The sequence below is a fragment of the Capra hircus genome, chromosome 5 (genome assembly GCF_001704415.2).
Source record: "Capra hircus breed San Clemente chromosome 5, ASM170441v1, whole genome shotgun sequence".
Classification (NCBI taxonomy): domain Eukaryota; kingdom Metazoa; phylum Chordata; class Mammalia; order Artiodactyla; family Bovidae; genus Capra; species Capra hircus.
Window position 1 is genome coordinate 85,086,469 of NC_030812.1, and position 18,409 is coordinate 85,104,877.

General features: G+C 37.7%; 1 protein-coding gene across 4 annotated transcripts in view; it reads left to right on the top strand.

The window, feature by feature from the left end:
• SOX5 (SRY-box 5) overlaps nucleotides 1-18,409 on the top strand; it is a 1,143,898-nt gene that overhangs the window by 1,043,188 nt on the left and 82,301 nt on the right. For 3 of the 4 annotated variants that reach the window (XM_018048397.1, XM_005680750.3, XM_005680751.3), the window contains one exon: nucleotides 7,036-7,182. In XM_018048397.1, the coding sequence (XP_017903886.1) occupies nucleotides 7,036-7,182 (147 nt within the window). The remainder of the gene's footprint in view (nucleotides 1-7,035; nucleotides 7,183-18,409) is intronic. The other variant, XM_018048396.1, reaches the window with a different exon arrangement.

Here is an 18,409-nt window from a genome sequence, read left to right on the forward strand (position 1 = left end):
ACTTAAACTGTCATTCAGATTACCACTACTAAATTTTGGTAACCTCTGTAACTCTTGTCTTTTCTTTATTCTATTTTAAACCATCAAACTGATTGCTCACAAGCTTTCAGTGGCTTTCTCTTGCCTACATATTAAGTTTAAACTATTTTGCTTATATTTCAGGATTTTCTGTAAGTTGAATTTAGCCTAAACCCAGAGCTGTTTTATTCTTCCCAAGGTTTGAACTCAATTAGGTCACTGTCCCATCTACCACCCCCGTGCTCCCATTTGCCATCCACATCATGCTGTCTATTCCCGTTGTGACAGTCTGCTCATTCCTGCTCCTGGACCTGCCTTTAAGTGGTGCACAGTCCCACCTCTCTTTCTATGCTCAGCTTAGCTACACCTCTACAATGAAAACATATCAGAATGCCCTGAGTCATTTCCTTTTTTTTGGCATGCCTTTTAACAGTGGCACGCAGTTGCCGTATACTTATAGTCCCAATATTTTATGTTTACCAGTGTTGACCTAGGGAAGAAACTATGTTTATAGATTTTCTGTATCCTCCACTGTACCTAACACAGTCCAGAGTATGTAGTAGGAGGTTAGCATGTAAATGTTGCCTAGTTTCTTACTTGGTATAATTGCGTGCATGCTTAGTCGCTCAGTTGTGTCCAATTCTTTGCAACCCCAGGAAATGCAGCCCGCCAGACTCCTCTGTCCGTGGAATTTTCCAGGCAAGAATACTGAAGCAGAGCTGCCATTTCCTTGTCCAGGGGATCTTACTGACCCAGAGATCAAACCTGCATCTCCTGCATTGGCAGGTGGATTCCATACCACTGAGCCACTGGGAAGCCCATTTGGTATAATTAATCCATGAATAATTATGACTTGTTACTTATTGATCAAGCATTTTTTACCATGTGTTTTTCTGAGTATTCTGTACACATTTTGTGATGTATTTCTCACAGTAACCATGTCAGGTTAGTTTTATTTATCCCTGAATTTGCAGATTAAGAAATTGTTGTTCAGAGTGATCACTCAAGATCACTTGTTTAGAGTTGGGATTAGAATTGTGGTTTGCCGTGGTGGCTCAGACGCTAAAGAATCTGCCTGCAATGCAGGAGACCTGGATTCCATCCTTGAATCTGGAAGATCCCTTGGAGAAGGAAATGGCAACCCACTCCAGTATTCTTGACTGGAGAGTCCCATGGACAGAGGAGCCTGGCAGGCTACAGTCTATGAGGTTGCAGAGTCAGACACAACTAAGCGACTAACACTTGCCTTCCTTTTAACTCTCCCTCCAAAAGTAAATGGCCCTTGAAGCAGCTTAAAATGCTCAAGATAGAAAGATGTAATTTTAAGGAACAGTTTGAGGCAAAAGTGAGAGTTCCTTTTATGTATTGGTAGATATAGATAAACATACTTATGAGCACATGAACACTAAGACCCTAAGTAACCAGTGAATAGATTCCAACCTAATTGTACATCATTGTCTCCATTAAAAAAGAAAATCATTGTCTGAAGTAGGTGTAGGGATAGGGGAAGGGAAAGGGAATAAGAATGCAAAATTGTAAGTCATATAAAAAATAGAAACTCTAATGCTCTGTGGGATCAGGGAGTTTTAGAGATCAAACCAAATCCTTAACATATTTGTTTCCAGATAAGGGTCAAGTTATTCTTCAAGGTAAAAAAGTGTTTTTCTGTCAGTCTGGTTAACCTCATGACCTGAGTGTTCTCTTTAAGCTTCAGCTTTTTATGCTTAGAACCTCTCAACTTCCTTCTGATGTTAAGAACAACTTAACTGTTTTTCATAAAAGTACACTTATTATAATAATCCTTATATTTAACTCCAGGTTTTGTCTGCTATCCTTTAAAGAGAAACATGAACCAGTTTTGTTTTTAAACATTTCTATTTATATATAATTATGTGCATGTGTGCTCAGTCACTTCAGTCTTGTCCAATTCTTCGGCGACTCCATGGACTGTAGCCCGCCAGGCTCCTCTGTTCATGGAATTCTCCAGGCAAGAATACTGGAGTGAGTTGCCATTTCCTTCTCCAGGGGATATTCCCCACCCAGGGATTGAACCCTCGTCTCTTGCGGCTCCTTCACTGACCACTGAACCACCAGGGAAGCCCATATATATAATCTTAAATCTATATAAAATTACTATTTTATATATTACTACTAAAATTACTGTTTTATCTATTACATATATTAATAGTATGTAAATAAGATCTGTGGTTAAGGGGATGCTTGCTACTTCAGGTGGCTTTCACGTCCCTGTAGATTCCATGCCCCTCCCCTCTCAACAAGGTCAGCCAGTGATTCTGAGATTATATACCTCCTTCACCTCAGGTGGTGCTAGTGGTAAAGAATCTGCCTGCCAGTGTAGAGACATGAGTTCAGTCCCTAGGTTGGGACGATCCCCTAGAGTAGGAAATAACAACCCACTACAGTATTTTTCCTGGAACATCCCATGGACACAGAAGCCAGGCAGTCCATGGGGACATAGTCCATGCGGTCGCAAAGAGTCAGACACAACTGAGCACAGACACACACCACAATGGTACCTATCATTACACTCTAGTCTGCTTGAATAAATGATATAAGATGCTAATCGTCTCTTGACTTTCTTGTTTTATTATCGGTCAACACACCCATCTTAATGGATAAACAAATGGATGTAAGTTTTTGAAAAGCTGAATTAAAATTAGTCTCAGCAGCATGTATTTTTTAAGTTGCCTACCCTTGATATATAACCAGGTATGAAAACCACTGTCAGTCTCTTTAAATCTACTGAAAAGTTATTTTAACGTGTGAATGGTCAAATTAGGTCCCAGCAGTATTAAAACTTCTGGTTTATTTATTTGTGCAAGCCCAATGTATATCAGATCCTGTAAGAATGAAGCCTCTTTATGTTTCTATAATATATCATAAATTCAAGGAGCACATATATTTGACACAAATTAAAATATGTTGGAAATGAATATTTCCTATTTCCAAACCTTGTCAAACTAGGAAAATTAGATGTTTGTGGTGGAAAGTTAATCACAATTGAGTAAATGTGGTTCTGTATATCTGCCCCTTGCGTAGCAAAAACCAACTAGAAAGGAGAGAATTAAGCATTGCTCCTTAATGTTAACTATACTGAATGTTAACCTTACTGAGGAGTAAGCGTATGATTTTTTCATCATTAATTATTTTATCTCTATATTTTGTAAAATGGTGTGTTTCCAGTATACTATTCTGATAAAAATATGTGTTTAATTGGGCTCGTGTATTTTAAAAATTTATCTTCTTTTCTACTCAGGAATTTTAAAGACAGTTTAATTCAGATAAACCTTAATTAATAAGTAAAATGAAAATATTGCATTTATTTGAATGAAGGAAGAACATATAAGATTTTTTTTTAATTCCAAGCATATACCATCTCCAAACTCAATTCAATCAAGTGTTTCAGTCATACTTATACTTGTATTTTTAATAATAGTTCTAATACTTCCTGGAAGTTTTGAATCTTTCTGTAGTGATTGATGTTTAAACATTTAATCACCATTTATAAGTGATAATCATCTATTTAATTAAATAATACAAATAGTCATTATTCTTTAAATATTCTGCAATAATTTTGTAATGATCAAATTGAAATTTTGAATAACTAATTTGTTCACAATTTTCTTCTTAGCTACAGAGGTTAAAATATCCCATGTCATTTTTGTAATTACTAAACAATCTTATATTTTTGTGTATACTAAACCAGCAATATGTTTTGTTAGCTTCTAGAAGTAATTGCCACTGTAATTTTAAAGATAAGGATACCATTTGCAGTACAATGTGAAATTTGCAATATGTATTATGGTTAGCCAACCAGTATTTTAAAATACAGATATTTTAAATTTCAGTACACTGGGAAATTTTTAATTTGCAAAATGATATCCTGGGATATTCGTTATTTTCTTTTTTTTTTTTAAGGGTTCTAGTTTAATTAAAAATTGCATATATTCTCTTTTTTTTTTGAATATTTTTTTTTAAATTTTTTTTATTTTTAAAATTTTAAAATCTTTAATTCCTACATGCGTTCCCAAACATGAACCCCCCTCCCACCTCCCTCCCCACAACATCTCTCTGGGTCATCCCCATGCACCAGCCCGAAGCAAGCTGTACCCTACGTCAGACATGGACTGGCGATTCAATTCTTACATGACAGTATACATGTTAGAATTCCCATTCTCCCAAATCATCCCACCCTCTCCCTCTCCCTCTGAGTCCAAAAGTCCGTTATACACATCTGTGTCTTTTTTCCTGTCTTGCATACAGGGTCGTCATTGCCATCTTCCTAAATTTCGTTATTTTCTTAATAGCTTCAAAACCAGGACAGGATGATGACAGAAGAAATTATTTTCTGAATTGCAGAACTTAATACATAGGTTTTTAACAGAAGTGTGGGAAATGAGTCATTTCTGATACTTTAAAAACGGTAAACTCCCAGTCATCATCAATTCAGTTCAGTCGCTCAGTCGTGTCCAACTCTTTGTGACCCCACGGTCTACAGCACACCAGGCCTCCCTGTCCATCACCAACTCCCAGAGTTTACTCAAACTCATGTTCATCGAGTCGGTGATGCCATCCAGCCATCTCATCCTCTGTCATCCCCTTCTCCTCCTGCCCTCAATCTTTCCCAGCATCAGGGTCTTTTCAAATGAGTCAGTCATCATATTTGACATCATATCCTTTTACTTCTGAGGTAATATATTAAAAAGTGAAAGTTGCTCAGTCATGTCCGACTCTGCTGCCCCATGGACTATATAGAGTCCATGGAGTTCTCTAGGCCAGAATACTGGAGTTGGTAGCCTTTCCCTTTTCCAGGGGATCTTCCTAACCCAGGGATCGAACCCAGTCTCCCACATTGCAGGCTGATTCTTTACCAGCTGAGCCACAAGGGAAGCCCAAGAATATTGGAATGGGTAGCCTATTCCTCCTCCAGCGGATCTTCCTGACACAGGAATTGAAGCAGGGCCTCCTTCATTGCACATGGATTCTTTACCAACTGAGCTATCAGGGAATTCCAATCTATTAAGACTTATAAATTAAATCTTATTCTTTTTTCTGATTGGGATAAGAAATAACATAATTCCAATTCATGCAAAATAATGTGGGGGAGGAATAATCATTATTGATAAGTAAGTAAGTAAGTAAAGTCACTCAGTCGTGTCCGACTCTCTGTCACCCCGTGGACTGCAGCCCACTCAGTCCATGGGATTCTCCAGGAAAGAATACTGGAGTGGGTTGCCATTTCCTTCTCCAGGGGATCTTCCCAACCCAGGGATAGAACCCAGGTCTCCCGCATTGGAGGCAGACGCTTTAACCTCTGAGCCACCAGGGAAGCCCTTCATTATTGATAGTATTAATATACTTCTCTGTAATTTCTTTTGTTGGGAATGTATTTTGCATTAGTTTGCATAAAAAATAAGTCATGATTTTTAAAATAATTTTAATGTCCTGTTTTTGTTTAGACCAAAGTCGCTGAAAACTGTGAAAAAAGTATAAATATGTTTTCATGTAAATAAATGCTAGTTCTCAGTTTTCGTTATTGCATTTATAGAGAGACCCCTCTTATCAGAGTCTCTGGTTTATCCTGAACAGTTTCAGTCTTTCATATTTCTTTCAGAGAAAAACCAAGATAATCCAGAGAACTATTTGACAGTACTCTTCCTTGAGAGGTTTATCTTTAGCATCAATCTTTTTATTACAGAAGTTCTAGCTTGCATAGTAAAAGCTATCCAAGAACTCTTAAGACAAATAAGAAATGAGAAATTATGTTGTATTTTATACATATATAGACATACATATGTGTAAGTGTGTGTATACTTATTTATTGGAAGCTTCCCTGTTGGTTCAGACAGTAAAGAATCTGCCTGCAGTGCAGGAGACAGGAGACCAGTGCAGGAGATCTGGGTCAAGAGGATCCACTGGAGGAAGAAATAGCAACCCACTGCAGTATTATTGCCTGGAGAATTCTATGGACAGAGGAGCCTGCTGGGCTACAGTCCATGGGGTCACAAAGAGTCAGACACGACTGAGTGACTAGCACACATACTTATTTATTAATACTTATATGTGTATATATAGATAGTTGCTTCTTCAATCAGATTTTTTTAACTTTCACAAACTGCTACGTGGAGATGAAAGAGTGTTAATCTAAACATTTGATGTGACTCCTGAATCGAAAGCAACCTACTTGTTTTAAGATGCTACATGATATGGCTATAGTTCTCAAGTAAAACTTTCCCTTATTATTAAATGGATTTGTCAAAGAATTTTTGCTGGTTATTTAATAAGAAATATTTAGTGATGGCTTAGTCAAAGAGTATGCATTTTAGATAGTATTCCTTAAAACCTTAATCCTCAAGATTATCTCGTTTGTCTATGTTTATATATCAGGAAGTAAAGTGGCATTGTGGCAAGCATCCAGTTAATTTTAATCAGTGCAGGTAGACTGACCAAATAATGTTCTTCAAATAGTCTCCTTCCATTCCTTTCCAGTGGCTTTTTTGTATTTCTGCACAACTAATAATCAGAAAAAAGTTGTGACAGTTGTCCATTTCAGCAAGTCAAAGAGGGGAAACATACAGAGTTTGAACCAGTATGGATAGTAAAAACTTTACTTAGTATATGAACCTACATTCTTTTGTAACACACCACATAAAATTTAAAAGAGAGGGGGGAAAGTTATTAACCAAATAACATGATATACAGTACCAACCCTGATGTTGGTAAAGAGTAAATATGGATAGCTGTTATTTGCTTTGAATCCCTGGTTATACTGAAACTAAAATTCCTTGTGTGTGGTGTATGTTGTTTCCCCCCTGAGAAGTAAGTCATGAAAGTTGAAGTGACAATGTCTATCTTTAAATATTCCAAGGCACTAAAGAAAAATACCCATAGGAAAAATACTACATCTTATTATAGGATTATAGGTACTTTCTGAGAGGTGCATTTATTTCATTGCTGATAGTCCTTTTATTTTTTTTCTCTCTCTCTCTCCTGTAGCAGTTATATGCTGCCCAGCTAGCTGCAATGCAGGTATCTCCAGGAGGAAAGCTCCCAGGCGTATCCCAAGGCAACCTTGGTGCTGCTGTATCTCCTACCAGCATTCACACAGACAAGAGCACAAACAGCCCACCACCCAAAAGCAAGGTACCCCTTTGAAGAAGCTACATGTTTTGGCATTTAGAGTTTGCTTTTTGTTTGATGATATGTATTGAATACCTATTATGTACCAGTAACTGGCCTAAATGCTAGATCTTCAAGGAAATGATGGTTAGTAGAATCAGTAAGGATTGTGTCCCTATAAATTTACTCACTCATTTATTCAATGAACATGCATTATAGCTGTAGTAGAAAATGTGAGTGATACAAATATTTGAAAGGTAGTTGTGCTGTCGCCAAGAATATTATAGTCTTATAAAATAGATACCCATGCTCTATTGTATAAGGTCTTAGAAGGAGTTACAGGGAAAGAATGTTAAGTTATTAGGACAAAAATATTATTAATACCTTCAATGAGGGACCTGCAAAGATTGTTCCAAAGGAGAACTGAAATAGACCTTAAATATGAGTATGACTGGAGCATAGAGAAAATGTTTTATTTAAATATCAGTAACTGGTTATGTGATATAATATAGGTACAATTTCAGACATATTATCCAGCCAATTAGAAAGGTAATGCTAGTGTTAAAGTTAGAGTATTTCGAAATAGCTTTGTTTTTAGGGCAAAGAAGGCATTTCCCGAGAGAACCTCGAAAAGGATCAGGGGGGTTTCAAATAATTTGTTTCTTGGCTCAAAAGAAAGAAGCAGAAAAATTAATTTAAATTTCTTCATAATTCTTAAGCTCTTACCTAGATGATTGTATATGAATATATTAAATTTCCTATGTAAAAAAGTAAAAAGAGTATCCATGAAGTAATTTTCTCAGACATTGCTCAGGGAAATAATCACACATTAACAGTTAGAAAACCTTCAGTAGAAAACTCGACACAGTGAATTTACCCACCAAATATTGCTGTTTGTCTTTTGCTGAATTACCTAGAAATATGCTTCTGCTCTTTATTTTAAGAATTCATCTTCAAATGTCTGAAGACTCATAGGGTTAGAGTAGTCACAACAATAGAAAAAATACACAGAGAAAAAAATCTAGAAATTTTTGAAAGAGAAAAAGAATCCTAGAGTTTTTTTAATCCTCCTCTAGTTCCCTGGCACATTTTTTTCATAGTCAGTGTATTAATCCAGAATAGAAATTGGGAAAGAGAAAGGTTGGGTTGGGAAAGTGTCCTCCAGCCTCCATCTTCCCAAACTCCCCAAGTCTGTTTTTTCATACTAATAAATAAATACATTTGGAATAATAACTCACCCTAGACATGGACCTAAGATATGATTCACTAGCAACATATACAAAGATATAGAGGAAAATTATGTACTTGCTACTGTGATGTTAGGAAATATGATAAGCCACTTTTAAGAACCCTTTCAGCTGTGTAATGGACCTTCCATGTTCTGTGCTTGAGGTGTACTTGAGGCATGGTGCGCTTTTCTATATAATCACAGCAGAACATGTTTTTAAAACTTGGTAAAAATGGTGACATTTATTAAATATAATTTAATTTTAAAGCAGTGATATTTTGGTGTCTCCATAGAACAGTAGTTTCAAAGTATTTCATGTATAGGCTCAATTCAGTTAGTAAATTCAGTCACTCAGTCGTGTCCGACTCTTTGCGACCCCACAGACTGTAGCACGCCAGGTATCCTTATCCATCACCAACTCCAGGAGCTTACTCAAACTCATGGCCATTGAGTCGGTGATGCCATCCAACCATCTCATCCTCTGTCTTCCCTTTCTCCTCCTGCATTCAGTCTTTCCCAGCCATGGGGCTTTTCAAATGAGTTGATACTTTGCATCATGTGGCCAAAGTATTGGAGTTTCAGCTTCAACATCAGTCCTTCCAATGAACACCCAGGAATGATCTCCTTTAGGATGGACTGGTTGGATATCCTTGCAGTCCAAGGGACTCTCAAGAGTCTTCTCCAACACCACAGTTCAAAGACATCAATTCTTCAGCACTCGGCTTTCTTTATAGTCCAACTCTGACATCCGTACATGACTACTGGAAAAACCATAGTTTGACTGGATAGAACTTTGTTGACAAAGTAATGTCTCTGCTGTTTAATATGCTGTCTAAGTTGGTCATAATTTTTCTTCCAAGGAGCAAGCATCTTTTAATTTCATGGCTGCAGTAGCCACCTGCAGTGATTTTGGAGCCCTAAAAAATAACGTCTGTCACTGTTTCCACTGCTTCCCCATTTATTTGCCAGGAAGTGATGGGACCAGATGCCATGATATTAGTTTTCTGAATGTTGAGCTTTAAGCCAACTCTTTCACTCTCCTCGTTCACTTTCCTCAAGAATCTCTTTAGTTCTTCCTCACTTTCTGTCATGAGGGTGGTGACATCTGCATATCTGAGGTTTTTGATATTTCTCTTTGCAGTCTTGATTCCAGCTTGTGCTTCATCCAGCCCAGTATGTCTCATGATGTACTCTGCATATAGGTTAAATAAGCAGGGTGACAGTGTACAGCCTTGATGTACTCCTTTCCTGATTTGGTACCAGTCTGTTGTTCCATGTCCAGTTCTAACTGTTGCTTTTGACATGCATACAGTTTTCTTAGGAGGCAGGTCAGGTGGTCTGGCATTCCCATCTCTTGAAGAATTTTCCACAGTTTGTTGTGATCCACACATCAAAGGCTTTGTTATAGCCAATAAAGCACAAATAGATGTTTTTCCGGAACTCTCTTGCTTTTTCAATGATGCAGTGGATGTTAGCAATTTGATCTCTGGATCCCCTGCCTTTACTGAATCCAGCTTGATCATTTGGAAGTTTACAGTTCACATACTGTTGAAGCCTTGCTTGGAGAATTTTGAACATTGCTTTGCTAGTGTGAGATGAGTGCAGTTGTGCGATAGTTTGAACATACTTTGGCATTGCCTTTCTTTGGGATTAGAGTGAAAATGACCTTTTCCTGTGGCCACTGCTAAGTTTTCCAAATTTGCTGGCAGATTGAGTGCAGCACTTTCACAGTGTCATCTTGTAAGATTTGAAATAGCTCAACTGGAATTCCATCACCTCCACTAGCTTTGTTTGTAGTGATGCTTCTAAGGCCCACCTGACTTCGCATTCCAGGATGTCTGGCTGTAGGTGAGTGATCACACCATCGTGATCATCTGGGTCATGAACATCTTTTTTGTATAGTTCCATGTATTCTTGCCACCTCTTCTTAACATATTCTGCTTTTATTAGGTCCATACCATTTCTGTCCTTTATCGAGCCCATCTTTGCATGAAATGTTCCTTTGGTATCTCTAATTTTCTTGAAGAGATCTCTAGTCTTTCCCATTCTGTTCTTTTCCTCTATTTCTTTGCACTGATCACTGAGGAAAGCTTTCTTATCTCTCCTTGCTATTCTTTGGCACTCTGCATTCAAATAGGTATATCTTTCTTTTTCTCCTTTGCCTTTTGCCTCTCTTCTTTTCACAGCGATTTGTAAGGCCTCCTCAGACAACTATTTTGCCTTTTGCATTTCTTTTTCTTGGGTATGGTCTTGATTCCTGCCTCCTGTTTAATGTAACGAACCTCTGTCCATAGTTCTTCAGGCACTCTGTCTATCAGATCTAACCCCTTGAATCTGTTTGTCACTTCCACTGTAAGGGATTTGATTTAGATCATACCAGAATGGTCTAGTGGTTTTCCCTGCTTTCTAAATTTAAGTCTGAATTTGGCAATAAGGAGTTCATGATCTGAGCCACAGTCAGCTCCCAGTCTTGTTTTTGCTGACTGTATCGAGCTTCTCCATCTTTGGCTTCAAAGAATATAATCAACAGAAAATTGGATTAAAGATCTACTGAGCACCAAAGCATTAATTGGGCTTCCCTGGTGGCTCAGAGGTTAAAGCGTCTGCCTGCAATGCGGGAGACCTGTGTTCGATCCCCAGGTTGGGAAGATCCCCTGGAGAAGGAAATGGCAAACCAGTCCGGTATTCTTGCCTGGAGATTCCCATGGTCAGAGGAGCCTGGTGGGCTACAATCCATGGGGTCGCAAAGAGTCAGAAAGCAACTTAACTTTCTTTAATTTTCAACTTTAAAAGAATTGATGCTTTTGAACTATGGTGTTGGAGAAGACTCTTGAGAGTCCCTTGGACCACAAGGAGATCCAACCAGTCCATCCTAAAGGAGATCAGTCCTTGGGTGTTCATTGGAAGGACTGATGTTGAAGCTGAAACTCCAATACTTTGGCCACTTGCTTCGAAAAGCTGACTCATTTGAAAAGACCCTGATCCTGGGAAAGATTGACAGCAAGAGGATACGGGGGCGACAGAGGAGGAGTTGGTTGGATGACATCACTGACTCAATCGACGTGAGTTTGGGTAGGCTTCAGGAGTTGGTGATGTACAGGGAGGCCTAGAGTGCTGTGGTTCATAGGGTCTCAAAGAGTCAGACATGGCTCTGCAACTAAACTGAACTGAATTGAACTGAGCATGGCCCAGCCCATCAGAACAAAACCCATCTTTCGCCTCAGTGAGTCTCTCCCATCTGGAAGCTTCCATAAGCCTCTTATCCTTCTCCATCAGAGGGCAAACAGAATGAAAACCACAAACACAGAAAAGTAACCAATCTGATCACATGGACCACAGCCTTGTCTAACTCAGTGAAACTATGAGTCATGCCACATAGGACTACCCAAGACAGATGGGTCATGGTGGAGAGTTCTGGCAAAACATGGTCTATTGGAGAAGGGAATGGCAAAACCACTTCAGTATTCTTGACTTGAGAACCCTATGAACAGTATGAAAAGGCAAAATAATAGGACACTGAAAGATGAACTCCCCATGTCAGTAGGTACCCAATATGCTATTGGAGATCAGTGGAGAAATAACTCCAGAAAGAATGAAGAGATGGAGCCAAAGCAAAAACAATACCCAGTTGTGGATGTGACTAGTGTTGGAAGTAAAGTCCAATGCTGTAAAGAGCAATATTGTATAGGAACCTGGAATGTTAGGTCCATGAATCAAGGCAAATTGGAAATGGTCAAGACAGGAGATGAAAAGACTGAACATTGACATTTTAGGAATCAGCGAACTAAAACAGACTGGAAAGGGTGAATTTACCTCAGATGACCATTATATCTACTACTGTGGGCAAGAATCCCTTCGAAGAAATGGAGTAGCTATCATAGTCAACAAAGGACTCTAAAATGCTGTACTTGGATGCAATCTCAAAAATGACAGAATGATCTCTGTTTGTTTCCAAGACAAACCATTTAATATCACAGTAATCCAAGTCTATGCCCCAGCCAGTAATGCTGAAAAAGCTGAAGTTGAACAGTTCTATGAAACTTACAAGACCTTCTAGAACTAACACACAAAAAAGATGTCCTTTTCATGATAGGGGACTGGAATGCAAAAGTGGGAAGTCAAGAAATACCTGGAGTAACAGGCACATTTGGCCTTGGAGTACAAAATGAAGCAGGGCAAAGGCTAATAGAGTTTTGCCAAGAGAATGCACTGGTCATAGTAAACACCCTCTTCCAACAACATAAGAGAAGACTACACATGAACACGCTAACACTGAGAAAAATATGTAACTGTAGCGGCATAGTCATTGTCACACACAAATAACTCTCTAAAAGTATTATTCCAGATTTCCCCTCCATGATTTAGTAATGTGATTTCACATCATGGTTCATAATGATGCTTTACATTAGGGCATTTCATTTTATGACTTTAGAGTACCTAGTTCACTTGTAAAGAACTGATGGGTTTTTCTTGGCCACTAGATAACTTTTTATCATTGATGCTGAGTGTTGTTTGCTCATTCGTGTCCAACTCTTTGCTACCCTATGGACTGTAGCCCACCAAATATCTACTCCTCAAATCCCTAAATAGAATAATCATGAAGTCTTTGATGTCAGTCATCCTCATTCGTTTATGCATCTATTTATTTACTCATTATTTATTCATGCATTCAAAGATTTATTGAGCACTTGCTGTGACACTTCCTTAGGTAAACCATGGCAAATATAAAAGTGACATAAAGCTTTCCAAGATAAAGACACTGTTTTATGAGGTATATGGTTTCGGATATTCATAGAACTCCACAGATTGGATGTGAAGATTGATTTTTCCAGTAATGTTAGAATGCCACCATATTGTATGGTTTCAAGTACCTCCCTTTATTTAGTGCTACTGGAAAAGTGGATTGTGTTTCTATAGCTATGATTATATACTGTTTAAAAAATATGTTTATACTTTATCACTAAATTTCACTTCTGGGAAATTAGCCTTCATGAATTTTCTATCATATAAAGTTTAAGAAAGCAGTTGAAAGTGTATTTCTTACCACTTGCAATTATTTTAAAGTACATAAGAATTTTAACCCAGGAAAAAGTACCTCTTTTTAAATAACAACCACAATATAATAAAAATATGTCTGTTCTTTGCTTAGTTTCCTCTAGTATACTGTTTACATCCATTCTTATTGTCAGAAAATATGTCTTAAATGTGCTTGTGTAAAGTTTAGTGGGTTAAAAATTGCCAGAGCAATAAATATTAATGAAGAACATGACTAAAAAAATACAAGCAACAATAAATAAAGAGGATGCATTTCAATACATGAATACCGTTTCTTAGAGACTGGAATTGACATTTATACGTAGCATAATAAACATTTTGCCTTCACAGAGCCATTTCACTTTAATATAACAGTTATCATTTATTACTATATATAAATATATTTTGAAACAATCAATCCTGAGTGTCCGGAGGGCATTTTCTGTTTGTTTTATTGGTGGATTTTCACATGTATCTTATTGTAAGATTGAATTATTTTACTAAATAGCTTTGTGTTATCTGCCTTCCTACCTGGCATAAAGCAAACGTAAAGATTTTATTGTTTGGAACAGCAGAATCATAAGCCACATCCAGGTGATGATGTAAGGAAAAGGGTCTTATTGGCAGCTGTCAAAAATCAACCATGTGCTATGAGTTTGCTTGCCTGCCCTTCTTCCTAGGTGTGCCTTTGACTCACAACTCCAGAGAAGGACACAAACAAAACTTATTTGCAATTTGCAAAAAAAATGGAAGGGGGGAATCAAAAGGAAGGGGCTCCAAAAGACTGTAAAATTGTGCAGCATGAGTCCTCTGATGCATGCTGTTTTCAATCTGCTGTGTGCCAGTTGGAGGCTTGGGGAGTGTGTGCGCGCGCGAGAAAGGATAATGCTGAGAAATGATAGAGTGGCTGTGACCTCCAAGCTCAGCCTGGAAATCCAAGACATTGATTTCACTTAGCATTCCTGCTGAGAAATCTGGCGGAGTTCAGTTGTAATAAAAGAACAAGATTCTGTTCTAATGGTAATGGCGTATGACAGACATATCACTTTGTCTGTCCTCAGCACCAGAGAGAGGAGAATTGGAGAGAGGTCACCTGACCTTCCTGGGGTGTTGTAGGAGCACTGTGCTAAGCTTTGAACTGCCGCCTAGGAACGTAATTATTTATAATATTAAATGATAAAGAAACCTTTAGAGGACTCACAGTGACCCTTTAGAAACTGTGAGCAGGAAGTGTATCCCATAAATGTGAACGCACGAAAAAAAATCTGCTGTCTTCAAATACTGCGTTGGAAAACTTGGATAGCATTGCTGGTTGAGTTGTATATCTTTAAACTTACTATTTGGAACTATTTTCATTCATGCCTGACATACTGTCATTGCTTCACATTTCCTTATTATTTTATGCCTTGATGTTATTATTCACAAAGATGAGATTCTTTTTTTCATAATGTGTTTTGCCAAATATTGAAGAGTTAAGGTCTTCGGCAGGTTTTTAAAATTTCTCAGATGTTACGTAACATCTTTCTTAATACATTTGTCTCTTTAGCACACATTTAATTTTTTTCTTTCTGGATCCTATTCCAAGACTAATTTTTTGTATTTAGTTCTTCAGAGATATCCTCTTAGCTCATGTGTATCCTGCCAGCTGAGTTTATAGCTAAATATTGGTTTAAAAAAACAACTTTGAAAGTATGAACTTGTATATATGAGAGATCCATTTAAAGAAAACTTTAGAAATAATTCTGTTTCTCATATTTAGGAAAATTATTTAGTCATAGTATTGTTTAGCACTATTGGTCCTTGAATCTCATAGGCAGCATTGCTGCTCTAAATCTGCTTATATTTCTCAACAAATATTTAAATTGATTTGTTTATAGTTTAGCATTCTGCCACAGAATAGGTAAAATTTATTCAGTGACTTTCATTTTTGTCATGTATTTTGTGCCACATATTTCTTTGTTTTAATGGTTTTCTGTGTTGTTTGCTGCAGTTTTTTTAAGAAACCTAAATAGCCTGTCTTTTGTGATAGTAATCGATCTCTTGATAATATTTGTTTGGTAAAAATAAATTATTTCTTTTAAAAATAGCAGAATCAATACCAGCCTTAAAATAGTTATCAAAGGAGGAAAAGTATTTTTAGTTGGTTTCACATGCAGCTCACACAATTGTTGGTAATGAATAAGCTTGTAATTTCCACGTTAGCAAGAAATCCTCATATGTTATAGATGTGCTAACCATCTGAACTTCACATTTTAAGTGTTTTTCTATTGCAGAAGTAGCCACCTCTTGGGAAAATTTTAAGTGCAACTTGTAAATATTATGAAATGTCTCTTGGTGCTTGATGAAAACTTATATGTTGCCTGCAGCTAACCAAGAGTAGTTAGTTTGAAAAGCTGATGACAAGAGAGAATTCCTGGGTGCTTTTCTTTAACCTTGCTCTGACCCTAGTCATACCCCTGGTCACAGTTGTGTCCCTGTCAATGACAAGAGCTCATAGATTGTCCAAATCAATTTTTTTTGTTGTTCTGTTCAAATACTTCTGGCAGTGATGTTCCCATTTGCTCAGCAGTAGCACCTGGGAGTCATGTGAGGGAGAAGAAATATTTTTCCAACAACCAGAAAAAACCCTAGCCAGCTGACCAGACACAATCAGATCCTTTCATGGGCAATATCCTTATACAGATTGCTTCAAATTCTGAAGTAAGAAGTAGTACTACATTTTTATCTTATCTTCTTTCACAGACACCAAAATGAAGATCTTTCCTGATTTGGTAGCCAGGTGCTTATGTTAGTAATGTCAAGAGGGCGATGACTCCTCTTAGAGCACTTAGTTTTGCTGTAATGGTACCAATCACGTAATTTTAAGCATTTTATCAGTACACACTGATCTACAGGGTAGAATTTTGTAGTAGTTTAATACTATGAGTCACAAACTGTGGTACACATACACACAAGATTGTTTAGCAGTATATGCTGGGAGTATGAGAAATCAGAGGATAATAATGATTCATCTTAAGTGAAAATTCTAATAGAGGATATGGAAATGAAATTCACGTTGGTAATTTTGAGTCAGTGTTTTATAATGCCAGTTGGGGAAAGGTTGACTGCAAAAGTACACATACCGTCTAACCACATCTAAGTCAAACCACCACCACACTAATGATGAAAACACTATTTTTAATATTTGACAAAAACATCCTTTCAAGATAAAGCAAAAGACTTCAAAGAGATTTCATAACTTTGAAATCTACCAGGAGGTACTGAGGCCTCCACGGTAGTATTTCCATTGTGAAAACTCCAGAAAGCAATGCTCAGTATAATCATAACTTCAGTTAATATTTTCACATTGTATTTGGATATGAAGACATTTTAGTAGTAGTAGCTGCCAAAGATATAATTTCCAATATGTGAAAAATCACAGAATACTGCCATTTAACTTGCTCTTTTCAGGTCAAGATCTCAAATAATCATTACCCACTATGCAGGGCTAGAACTGGCTTCCAAATACAGTTATTTCTAAGTAACCCACAGTACTTAAATAGCACTTCCATTTATCTATAGGCATGCTCAGTCATTTCAGTCATGTCTGGCTTTTTGCAACCCTATGGATTGTAGCCTGCCAGGCTCCTCTGTTCATGGGATTCCCCAGGCAAGAATACTGGAGTGGGTTGCCATGCCCTCCTCCAGGGGATCTTCCCAATCCAGGGATCGAACCTGGCTCTCTTGTATTGCAGGCGGATTCTTTTCTGCTGAGCCACTGTGGAAGCCCAGTTATCAATATATGTAAGATCAAATATAAAACCACTGATCCCTCCTGAAACTGTTAGACCTGGTACTTTCGTAGATTTCATTTCTCCTAAAACTTCAGAACAGAACTGGAATGTTAGCCTCAGCTAATTATAACCACATTTAAATTGGCCATTTTCTATTCTTATGCTTTAAACACTGTCTAGCATATCAATTAAATGCTAGAATCTCTCTAACACCTTGCTCCATACAGCTGCTTTGTGCTTTGTTGGACAGTTATTGAACACCTACTCCTTCCCCCGTATCTCAGTATCTATGAAATAGCAGTTTTGTGAGCCTTTGAGATGTGCTATGGATGTGTCGCACTCAAGAGGTGGGTTCATTTGAGAGGAATCACCCCATAGAGTTAAACTGTTAATGTGCCCCATTATCATTATTATCATCACTTCCTGGGTGGGACCCATTTGTAGTAGGTCTAACATAGTCACCCTGTCATTTTAAATAAAATAGTTTTCTTCTTGTGGCCCCTTGTTGCTAAACTGAAATATGTTAAATGAGGTGTTATCAGCAGAACCCCTGTGATCAGCCTCCTCCTTTCCTTTTCATCTGTATTCAGTTGACAGGAATCTCAAACAGCTAGGTACTTAAACAGAGGCTGTTCTGAGCGCTGTGGTATTAAATATCCAAGTAGGTCATTTGGTGATATATTCGTATGACTCAGAAGCTGGGGGGTGGGGGCAGTCACATGTGTAACATAAAAATTATAAAACAAAGAGACAGGCTAGTTACAATGCTGACATTTTTTTAAAGGCAAAATATACAGAGGGATTTAGGTAATGTCTTTTGAATTCAACTGGCCTGGCCTGTGTTCCCCAGTATACCGATTCTGTTTTGACAGGAACCTGTCTGGAACACAGCAACCGGCTCTGATGAGCCACGTCAAAGTTTTTCAGTAAGGCAAACCATGGGAGAGGCAAGAGGATGTTGAGCATGTGTGGACATAGGAAGATCCACAGAATCACAGTTTTTAAGTGGAAGTTGCCCTCTAAAATAGGTCCAGCCCAGTGCAGATTCATCATCCAAAAAGCTAAAGGTTGAAAGCATTTTAATGTTAGAAACAGGCAGTCAAAACCTAAAATATACAGGGAAGAAAAACAGAACAATGTGAAAGGATGTCCCTGTAATGGGTGGTATCTAGTACAACGTCAATAAACATCAACAAACATCAACAAATCAGACTGA